Source organism: Malania oleifera, chromosome 13, assembly GCF_029873635.1.
Source record: "Malania oleifera isolate guangnan ecotype guangnan chromosome 13, ASM2987363v1, whole genome shotgun sequence".
NCBI classification, from domain to species: domain Eukaryota; kingdom Viridiplantae; phylum Streptophyta; class Magnoliopsida; order Santalales; family Ximeniaceae; genus Malania; species Malania oleifera.
Window position 1 is genome coordinate 67,559,518 of NC_080429.1, and position 12,091 is coordinate 67,571,608.

At 36.5% G+C, this 12,091-nt stretch overlaps 1 protein-coding gene across 7 annotated transcripts; it reads left to right on the forward strand.

Moving 5' to 3' along the window:
* Positions 1-4,113: 4,113 nt before the first annotated feature.
* Positions 4,114-7,965, forward strand: LOC131146402 (uncharacterized). 7 transcript variants are annotated; one of them, XM_058095991.1, is made up of 7 exons: positions 4,120-4,656; positions 4,744-4,823; positions 5,169-5,231; positions 5,369-5,470; positions 5,673-5,738; positions 6,920-6,995; positions 7,235-7,965. In XM_058095991.1, exons 1-7 carry the CDS (start codon positions 4,224-4,226, stop codon positions 7,753-7,755), a joined length of 1,341 nt encoding a protein of 446 aa, XP_057951974.1. In that variant the 5' UTR covers positions 4,120-4,223; the 3' UTR covers positions 7,756-7,965. The 7 variants fall into 7 exon arrangements, with proteins under 7 accessions (XP_057951981.1, XP_057951974.1, XP_057951977.1 ...); XM_058095994.1 differs by having other exon boundaries at positions 6,920-6,992; XM_058095995.1 differs by having other exon boundaries at positions 5,187-5,231.
* The last annotated feature ends 4,126 nt before the right edge of the window (positions 7,966-12,091 follow it).

Genomic DNA, 12,091 nt, shown 5'->3' on the forward strand with positions numbered 1-12,091 from the left:
TTCTACACCTCACTACGGATCTAGTCGTTGTGGCTACTAACAACTCAACATCTAACAACTGTGTCTCAACCTTAGATAATTTGACATACCCCAATGATATGAAAGAATGGGTGGCACCTGAGTCAAATAAAACAACAACTTTATATGATAAAGTAATAAAAATACCGATCACAACGTCACCTGTAGCCTCGACATCTCTTGGCGTCATTGCATAAACCCTTACCGGGGCTGTGTTCCTCTGCTAGTCTCCATGGGGTGCCTGGTGACCTCCCCGAAAAGGTCTAGGAGTTGGTGCATGAGTCAACTGTCCCTGACATGCTCGTGCCATATGACCGAGTTTCCTACACCAATAGCTAACGTTCTCTCCCATCCGGTATTCACCCATTTGTCTTCGGCCACACCTAGGGAAAATGGGATAAGTCTACTCACCCTAAAAACCATGGTGTCTCATCATCTGCCTCTGACCTCCTCTATACAGATCTCCCCTCCATGGGCCCAGCTGGTACCCGCCTGAAATCCCGGAGGCGTGGGCCTCTTTCTCTAGCTTGGTGTTCCCACATCCCTCTGATTTCTCTCCTCTGCTATTGTGACTCTATTTACTAGTTCAGAGAAGTCCTGCACCTTTATAGCTACCACTTGTTTAAAGATTTCTTGCCTCAAGCCCTTTTCAAACATTCTTGCCTTCTTAACCTCATCTGGTACAATGTAAGGAGCAAAATGTGATAGCTCGATGAACTTCACTGCATACTGCTGAACCTTGAGATTTCCATGAGTCAAATTCAGAAACCTTAGCCTTTCTGATGGTGGCAGGAAAATGATGATCAAAGAAAATTTCTTTAAATCAGCTCCAAGTTATGATTGCCGGTATGAGTCTCCGTTCCTCTAGTAATTTCATGGTTGTCCACCATCTCTCAGCCTCACCCATCAATTTATAGGTGGCATATAGGACCATCTGATCATCCATACAATGCAGTACCATCAGTATTTTCTCCATCTCTTGTACCCAGTTTTCAGTAACTGCAAGGTCAGCTCCTCTTGAAAATGCCGGAGGATTCATTTTGGTAAACTTCTCGATGGTATAGTCTTGGTTCGCAGATGGGCCTCTTGACTCTCTAAAGCTCTGCACAATCTCAGCCATCAAATGTTGAACTGCACTGCGCAGAACAACATGAAAATCCTCGCCGCCCATGTTAGAAGGCCCACCATCGTTACCGCTAGCGTGAGCACTATTATTTCTTGGATCCATCCTGCAATAATACCAAAATAATCTAAGAATCTAAACCTCATAACACTATTCTCACATTAATCTAACTGAGATATCCTCATACTACCAATCACTAATTTAAGGTCCAGTCTTACCATTCGGAAATAGAAACTGACGATAGCTTACTATGGCTTTCCTAGAATTGTCACCCTAGGAAAATCATAAAAACCATGTTGAAGTTCCTGTCTCCGAACCGCAAGACAAAATCCTAAATTCTCATCTTAATCCCTCACATTGACTTTTCCAAATTCCTAGCCTACTCATTACTACCCTCATCATCAATCCATTCCTATACTCTGGCATTGTTCTTCATTGTACACTAAAGTCTATAGAACCTAACAACCTAGGCTCTGATACCAAACTGTAACGACCCAAAAATTCATACCATTTTTTTCTATATATAGACTGTAAAATTATATTACTCTGATACCCCTTATAAAATCTACTATAATGTCTCGGTTCCAAAGTGGACACCAAGAATTCCTATTCATAGAAATAAAACACTTATACAACGGAAAACATAAATTACATTACCATAATTACAATACCAAAGTTTCAGTAATTTCCAAACATACATACACATCTCTCCAAAATTATCCACTAGATCCTTTAGGAACTACTCAAAAATGTATCTCCTAAAATCACTTACCCTACAAACAGGGCAGTACAAGGGTCTCTTCTATCTCCGAGCTTGATCTGCTCGTCTAACTGGATCACCAGAAATGTTTATAAATACTGGGATGAGACAACTCCTAGTAAGACAAAATATGTTATTATTAGTGTGTGGCAAATGAGTCTATGTGAGCAATATATTTATTAATCAGGTTGTAATTGGGATAACATATAAAGATAAGATACATCATAACTCAGATTTATGTCACTTAAAGTATGAGTATTATTAACTTTCTACTTAATCATACTTTTAGCTACTATATATATATAACTATGAAAATTTCCCTAGATGGATAATTGTATGTCATGATTTAACCCCTCATGACAAGGTTGTGTGACCCGTGGGCTGGACTTAACACTGGCTTGCCTATCAAGATAAGTCAACTAAAAACCTCTATCATTAGATTGGCCGCCTTAACCTGGACTACCAAGGAGTCTTTGTCTCTCTCAAGGCACAATCGACTACTCATAAATTCCACACTTTATTTAAGATGTGTGGTGGCACTCTGAACTCTAATAACTACGGTACCGTCCTCTGTAATCTGATATGGTCCATCAGGGTCTGATATTATATAATACTATTTAATATATCTTACTATTTTTCCATGATTCTGTTTCAACTGTAATAACCATGATTCTGTAAAACTGTGTTAACCATAATGTTGTAATAAATTGATCTGTGTAAGCTGTAATATCTGTATGTTATGGTTCTATAATATCTGTATATCATTGTTTTATAATCTGAATATCATGGTACTGTGAAAACTGTATATCATAGTTTTGTATAACCGTGTAAACTATAATTCCATAAAACACTGTATAGCCATAGTTTTGTAAATAAAACTGTATATCATGATTCTGTAAAAACTATATAGTCGTAGTTTTGTAAAAGCTACATAGAATTCTGTACTATACCAATATTCTCATGCCACACAATAATTAAAACTCATTAAATATAATTTGTAAAACTGTATAATTTTTTTTTTCTAAATTATTCAAAATCTTACTTTGGAAACCCATAATCATATCTTATATTTTACTGGTAAAAATATCTAATTTAACTAGCATAACATATTTCCCTTGGCTAATTGAGACTCGTTTATTATTTACTAATTCACACCTATAACGTTCGTGATTCCAAAACCATGAAATTATACATATATATTTTTCCCAGTCAATCAACAGAATTTCCCAGAATAATTATTCAATTCACATTTTTCCGAGCCGTATATTCATAATTTCCTAGACTATAATTTATTATCATCTTTACCTGAGTTCCTGAGGAAGTATCCACTAGGATCCTTATCTCGTGCCTATGGTGTTTGCACCAAACCCTATATTTCATATCAACCCTAGTTTAATCAATTCAAACTTCAGTATATTTTTGTCTAACACAAATCCTAGGTTCAAAAATACTTAATAATCATGAAAACTTTAAAATAACCCACTTACCATGATTTTGGGATGGTGCCCAAGAACTCCAAACCAACAATTTGCTTCGGTAATTTTGTAGAAAATTTCCCCATGAACCTCGTGGCAGTTTCTGATCGTCAAATCGGGTTTTAATGAAGTGAGGATCGTAGAGAGAAGGTGTCTAGGCCGAATTTTAGAGAGAGAATGAGAGAGGGACTGTTTTTCTCTCGCCAAAAATTGATTTTCATGTATATATAGATGGCTGGCCATGTGGCTTCGTCGATAAGACATGTGGGCTCGTCGACGAACCCAAGAAGGAATTTTGTCGATGAAGGTAGCGAGATCGTTGACGAACCATTAAGGTCTGAAATTCCCCTCTCGATATCTCTTCGTCAACGAAACACAGGTACTCGTCCACAAACCATACAATTAAGTTCGTCAACAAAACCTAATTTTGCCCTTCTTTTGAATTTCTTCTCCCATTTAACTCCCTTTTCCTTATTATTATTTAGTTCCTATTAATTTTCCGGGTCTCTACAATTTATATCGAATGACATATCACATCTTAAAGAATTAAGAAAGAAACTTTTATAATATACTTATCTTTTAAGACAACTTTATATATTTTTTTCCTTTGAATAATTTTATACACTCTCAATTTTAAATCTATGGTAATAGTAAATATATATTTTTTTTCCTTTCTTTAAGTATATATACTATTGTAAGTCCCAAACTCAAAATGTTGTAATGCCTGTTTGGAAGCATAAATTTTAAATCTCCAATATGATGCTTAAAATCCATACTATCAAACAGGGGACAGATTTCAACTTGGATTAACCATTCCCGCGCTTTGGCACAATACTGAGCTCTGAGCATGGATCCATGGGAAGCTCTAGACATCGACGACTCTGACCTCTCCTCTTTCCTCCGCCCCTGCAAGCGTCCCCACCACCCTCCATCGCCGATCAAAACCACCGCCGCCGCCACCAGAGTCTCGGACCCCACTGACTGTTCTCCGCCGTTTCTCGAATCCGCACCCATCCCACCCACCCAAACCCTAGATCCTTTGCCCCTCCACCATTCTCCGGAGGTCGCCACAACCTCCCTGCGCCCCATTCCAGGCCCAGCCGGCGCCGTTCAAGCTGCCATGCACCGCAAAGCCCGTAATGATCGAAATTTCTTCACTGATGACCCAATCCCTACTCAGGAGTATATCAGAAGAGTAGTGGAAAATGGTACCTGTGACGATGACGATGATTTTTCACGCAACCCCTGGCTTTGCGCCGTCGATTTTCTTTCTCGGAAGGGTATTGCTGATGTCCTTTTTCGCTTTATATTGTTTCTAATGGCAATGGATCCTTACTAATAAATGGTGAATTATTGGGGGTTTTTAGTAGGTATGGTTGATGGTGTTGCAATCGGAACGCCTTTAAGCTCGATCAAGAAATGTTCGAACGCTGACAGGATAGCTCAGGTATCATTAGTCATCGATTTCATTACTTTTCAGAAAATATTACTCGTCAATTTCATGACTCTAAATCAGAAGAAAGATATTCTAATTTATTCTTAAGATATAGTAATTGTTCTTGGTTATTTTTTCTGAGAGGCAGTAATTATTCTTTATTGTTGAGCCATTGAAATGTGAAACTGAGTTTTGGTGGCAGATGAAGATATTATTTTTTAATACATTTTTTATGGGTGCATGAATGTTTGTTGCAGTGTAGAAGTAGTCTAAATTATTGCATTGGTGAAAATGACCACTTTAATAGCAATTTAAGAGGTTCACATCTCATTGTATGTTCTGTGGTTGTATGATGAGGTTGTTGCAATTGTCAAGTCTTGCAGCCCGAATGGTCTTGGTGATTTTATGGTGACGTTGAAGGTAGGGCACTAGAATTGGTTAATTATGCAATTGGATTTAATCTTCATTCTTATTATCTTTAATATGGGTATGAGTTTGTGTTGAAATGAACTATCAGATGTAAGTGAAGTGCCTTCTACTCTGAATTCTGATTTTAGGATCCTACTGGTACGATTGGTGCTAGTGTTCATCATAAAGTTCTTGCTGAAGGAACGTTTGCAAGAGACATATCTGTTGGCTCAGTTTTGATACTCCAGAAGGTTTGATTTTATTTTTCCAGGGATAAAATTTTTGTTTCATCTGTATTGTGATAGAGAGATGTGCATTTTCATTCAAATATTTATTATATTTATTTTTTAATTATTTTTCCTTCTAAGCTTCGAGCAGGCATTTTAACTTTGTACGCGAGCTGGATCTTATTATCATCTACATTTGAGACTGATTAAAACTTGCATTTTTCAGGTTGCTGTTTTTTCCCCATCTCGCTCAGCACATTATCTCAATATAACACTGAGCAATTTAGTAAAGGTGTGATTTATATCTGAAATTTTCCATTCAGATAAATTCTATAATCAATCACACAATCAATACCTGACAACGACGAAATGTAGATTTTGGTCCAGCAACGGGCCAAAAAATTGTCCTTATTTTGGTTGACATGTGAGCTATTACAGTCCACAATCTTTTTTATACTTTGAGCATGAAGGCACTGGTGACCTTAGTTGGGCCAGACACTGATTCTGGGTCAACTGTTGAATTGTTTAGCAGTGTCTTTCACTGATGCCCCATTTTCAAGGTGCACAATTAAATTTTTTGGTTGCCTTTATTACAAAAATGGTTTTTATGTCATCATTGTAAAGAGATAATTAGGAACAATTGTAAATGGATCTTACTTGCACAATTGATATGGTTCAAAGCATAAGATAATTTCAAACTTTGGTTTTTGAATTATTTAGAAGCTTCCTGTTATACAATAAGTATGTCTTAGTAGCCTATTTATAATGATTTTTTGGCATACACAATTATTTCTAAAAATCATCTATAGTTGGCTGCATATGCCATGAATATGTTGTACATGCTTCTCTAGAATTTCAAGAGAATCCACCTGACTTGGGAATTTTTGTTGGTCGATTAGAAGCCCACATTGGGCTTACACAATGGGAAGTAGCCCATTGTCCATCACATTACCCTTCCCACCTCTCCAAAGATTTCAAGCTTTGTCCACTAGAATGCCCCCTAGGGACACATAACAATACATAAACTTGACTTGGTGCACAATGATTTGCCACTCAAAACATCTAATTGCGACCATTTGTCTTAAGCTTGATGCTTGTAATATGGCTCGTCATGCTCTGTGGGCAAGTCCTTGGTGACACCTTAAGCTGCTTCTTGTCAAGATAGACAACCACTTTGCAGAATAATTTGCTGAGTGAAAGTTTCTTATGAATTTGCTCCCATTTTTCATTCTTGAACGCTTAAATCTCTTTTAAAAGGATGCATTTTAAGAACCAATCACAGCACACATTATTATAGGGAGAGCAGGGAGGTCCTAAACACACACACGCTTGTTCGAGGAGAGTTTTTAACCTCTGTATAAGGGTCCAATTGAAGCAATTATTGTTTTCAGTCTGCCTTTAATTTTTAGAAAATTATTCAAGTAACGTTTTTCCATATTATATTCACTGATGGAAAATCCTTTCCTTTTACAGGTCATTTCCAAGGACTGCAGAGCTCCACCTGATCAAAATTGTCCTGCATCAATAGTCAAACATGCTGCTTCTGGTAGTGAGTGTTGATACATTTTTTTTTTTTTTTTTTTCTCACTCTTGCTTGCTTTTTAATTTTTTTTTCCTCTGCATCATAGTCAACACTGGGTCCTTCCCTATGAAAAAGCATCATGCATTTGCAGTAATGTGCTGCTAAGGGCATCAGTGATTGTACTCTACTATTGATTTGGATGTTCCCTCTGTTGGCAGAATTTTTTAGGCCATTTATCTATCCACTGATTCCATTTTCCTTTATAGAGTGCAGTGGAAAGACATGGTTGCTGCCGAAGACTGTTCCTTCGTCACAGGGAAGAGCTGAAGATAGAATGGATGATATTAGACAAAGTGCTAACTTGAGATGGAGTGGACTTAGTCTTAATCAAATAGTAAATAGCAATGAAGCACCAGGGGGCAGCAGCTACAACAGTAGCAGCAGAAACCAGAATGCTGCCAGAGACATGGAATCCATATTGACTAGACTGGATGGGAGCAAAGGACCCATAAAAGCTAGAGCTAATAAAGATATCATTGATAATGAACAGAGGTATGCGGATGGTAGGGATAAAGAATCTGAAAGACATCAATTAGGCAGTATCCACTGCAGTGATGCTGCAGCAAACTTGGTTGTGCACACTAATATTGGAGAAGTTGGGAGTATAAACAGAGTTGAACAGCAAAGGCAGCCACTTGTTTCAAAAGCTTCAATTCCAGAGTGGACAGATGAACAGCTGGAGGCACTTTTTGGTTTTGATTGTGAGAATGGTGACTATCTGTTTTGATATAACAGTTCGTCCTGTTCAGTCTAAAGAAAAAAATTGATGCCAAAAGTGTCAATGAGCTTATATAAACATATTTTAATGTGTACAAATCATGCTTCAATGTTATTATTTTGAAAGATGTCAAAATTGTATGTGATAGTCATTGTAATTGTTCAAGCTGTTATCTTGTTGTATGCAAGGAATATTTTCCTTTGAGAAAAAAACTTGTATGGAAGAGGGTGTCATGTTGAATTCATACAACAATAACAATATTGATTTGCGAAAATACCAATTGACCTAACTGTTGAGGGACCCCAAAGGACGCCTTTAAACTTGTAAATGCAACACATTATGAAGTGTAACCTCCCATTATGGAGGTATCACCTCTTCATAAGGTCAAACGTAGCTATCCTATTACAATGACTATTAAACTCCCTCACGATAAACCTATAAGGAGTCTAGGATTAGCCAAACTACAAGTCAGATCAATTACATCTTATCTTTGATATTGACTAAATATTCTTTTATCCAAACTATGAGTCATATCAATTCAATCATGTTTTTGTTAAGAGTTAAACATTAGAAAAGGCCTCCATAGGTCACTAGGGGTCTCCCAAGCTCTTTTTTTTTTTTAAGAAAAAGAAAAATTCCCATGGTTGCTAGTGCAATGGGTAGGTGTTGGGTGATCATTGGTACAAGTATTGGAGTTTGACTTTGGTTAATTTTTGCATCAAGAGTCTGGTGCCATATGTGGGAATGATTTATTCCGAAGAAGTACGACTTTTCTTTTATTCGCCTGTCAAGGAAAAAAGAAAAATCAATGTCTCCACAAGAAGAGACCCCTTGTCGAAGTGTAACGTGACAACAATCATATTTGCCTTACTGGAGTATGAAGTGACTACCATCATATCTACCTATCCTCCGTAAGCAAAGGCTTCTTGCTAGAGTATGGCATAGTAGCGATCAAAACTACTTCCTCTATATGAGTAGGAACACATTGCTAAAATGTAATGATGGAATGATAACATCCATGAATCCTGAGGTTTGTTATCGACTTCTCAAATATTACCTTTGAATTAGAAGACACTTCTTTAACATTGGCCACCCATGACGTACTCAACTAGGAAATTTGCATCCCTAAGATGAGATCACCATAGATTGTATCATTTATGGAGTAATCACACTTAATAGCTACTAAAGTTTGATATGGCAACAATAAAATCCACTTACCCTCCATGGGCGAGGACACCTTGCTGGAGTGTGACATGGCATCAATCATTGAGTGAGGTCTCCTTGTCAATGTGTGATAAGATGATGACCAGATTTGTCTCCCTTTGTCACTGAGGTCTCTTTGCATAGGTGTTGCATGATAGTAATTTAGATTTGCCTATCCTATGCTAGCGAGGACTCCTTGATGGAGTGTGATGTGGCATCAATCAAATCCAAGAATGTGATGTTTGTTAACAATAACTCAAGCATTATAGCTGGAGAAAAAAGTTCCAATTTCTTTTGAAAATCTTGACAAAAAATCATAAGACCAAGCCCCTAACAAGTGATAAAAAATCACTATAAAGGCAACGGGCCTAGATATGTGTAATTCAAATCAATTGAGGTGTCTAAGCCCTCTCAAAAATCCCAAAGGTCAAGAACCTAATAAAGGATAAAAAAAATTATTATAAGGGCATACGATTTATATGAATTGAGGCATCTAGCCCTCTTAAAATTCCTATGAATTGCAAGCCAAGAATGAGAACTTGTGGAACCTAGTAAAAGTCTCAACCACTTAAAAGATTGGGCAAAATTCCTACAATCATGAGCCAAGTATGGCTATTATCTAGGTATGACCATTAGCCTGATTTGGGTATTAGTTATATCAGAACTCGGTATGAGCATTAGCCTAGTATAGGCCAAAGACCAATATGATATAAATCCATATATAAGTATAAGCTATGTATAGGCATAAGCTCAGTACTATGTTAACTTGGTATATTGGCATGAGCCCAATATGGGTGTGAGACTGATGTGGGCATGAGTCAATATCACAAGCCAAACTTGTTTAGGGAATTATGTTTGTTTGTGATCACTTGTCTTAAGAACAATGGGTACATAACTATTGACTTTTTGAGTCCAATCTCTGTTTTGACGTTGACAAAGTGTATGCTTCTTATGTGTGTATTTAGCATGTGAAAAGTCCATTAATTTAACACACACATAAGAAAACGGAAATGGAAGATTGCAGGGCTTAAAGCCTATACGATCAAGCGCATTCCATGATGTTAGAAGAGCAAAGAAGAAGACATATTTGATTCTATTGGTATTGCATTTAAGTTTTTATTATTCGGTTTGTAACAATGCATGCATCTGCATGATATGGTTGAATGCTCAGATGACCATAGTTTGACCTTAGGAGACAATGCCTTTCAAAGACAAACCTTTTTCTAAAAGACTAAAATCATACAAAAGGTTTATAAATAATTTAGGGTCAAATTTGGGACACAAACAGACTTCGGTCGACCAAAGATTGATCGACAGTGGATTTTTTGGCTTAATTAAGAGCCTTGGTCAACCGACCATTTACAGTATTAATCAGCTCAGTCGATCAAACACACTGTTGGCCGAAAGTTAAAAGTTTGACTAAGGCTCGGTCAATCGACCATGTTTTGAACTAAACTTCCACGGCCGACCGAACTATGAACATGGCTTTTCTACTATTCTCGGCAAACTGACCACACAGTTCAAACAAGCCTTAGGCGACCGAATTTGTTCACTCGGCAAGTCGTCATAGACTTTAAGACACGAGACGAAATGTAGGCTTAGAATTTAGGTTTCACCAAGAACAAGGAAACTAAGACTCAAAAATCTCATCCCATAATAAAAATTTCTACCCTTGTTTGTGGTGTAGTATTCGCAAAGTATTGACCGAACTTGTCATTTGAACAAGCTGCCTACGTACCTTTTCAGGATCAGGTCATTATGTAGTTCAGACTCAATATTGAGTCTGAAAAATCATTTGAGACAACAACGTATACCAATCTGGTCAGTACTTTCATTTGGACCATAATGTAGGCTAAGTGTATGGGTTAAAGAAAGAAAGATTTAAATAAGGTTCAAAATTTATCAATCTCATCATAGGTATTCGCTAGTCAAAGATCACATATGAATCATGTCCCTTATTTTTCGTTCTTCTTCCTTTCCATCTTCTTTCTCTTTCTTTTTTTTTTCTTTCCTTTTTTTATCATCTTCTTCTTCTTTTACCACAACTTTTGCTTTTCCTTTTATGAAGGAATCTTAACTTCATTTTCATTTGAATTCTATTTGGGACTGATTTTTTTTTAAAACTGCCCCAGTATGGGGTGTGATCCTTTGACGAGTTAATTAAGAATTGAATTGTTCAAGTTCAAAAAGGACTTGCAAGGGATTTCTTCTTTGACTTTGTTTTGGGTAATAGAAAAATGGTCTGCCATCATTTTGGTAGTAACCATTGCCTCAAATGACTTGTCAAACACTAGGAGACCCAAACCCAGGTTGACCCGATCAACCGAACCTACGAAGGTTCAGAAATCGCCTTGGCTCGGCCAATCGATCCTTGTCCTCGGTTGACCAAACCTCTTGGGTCAGACCATTTTTAAAGTGCTAAATCGGTTTTAAAATTTAATTAAACATTTTTAAAAATGACCAACATGTCCCTAACGGTCATATTTTTTCCCAACTCTATATATACTCATTCATTACTCCAGATTAGCAACTTTGATTAACTCTAAAATTCTCTCTAAACCTTTGTTAACTAAAGTTCCCCAAAATCAATTTTTATTGCTAAAATTATTCTTTTGGGGCAAAATATTTTTAACAAATCTCTCCCAACTCTCTTTTACTTTTTTATTTCAAAATCAATTTTGAAGAGAGGATTTTATTTTGGGTATTTTATTTGTATTCATATGCATATACTCTTACTTATTATTTATTTTTTGAAATTCATTTTTGAGAGTATTGCTTAGGTTTCTCCCGATTATTTTCATGATAAATATTACTGGGAGAAATTATTTATAGTATAAATATTTTCTTGAACTTAAACTCCAAATTCTCCAAATACTTTTATTTGCAAAAATCTTAAATATTTTCTTGAACTCAAACTCCAAATTCTCCAAATACTTTTATTTGCAAAAATCTTTGTTGGAGAACATAATAATCATTTTATATCCATATATTTTATTTGTACAAATATTATTTGAAAACACCCTTACTCTACTGAGCACAACTCATAGCATATTAGAGCGCATGTTTTAAGAGTTTCATTGTTGTACATATTTGCTTGTATTTAGAAGCATGCATTTTGTACAATTTCTTTTTTTTTTAATAT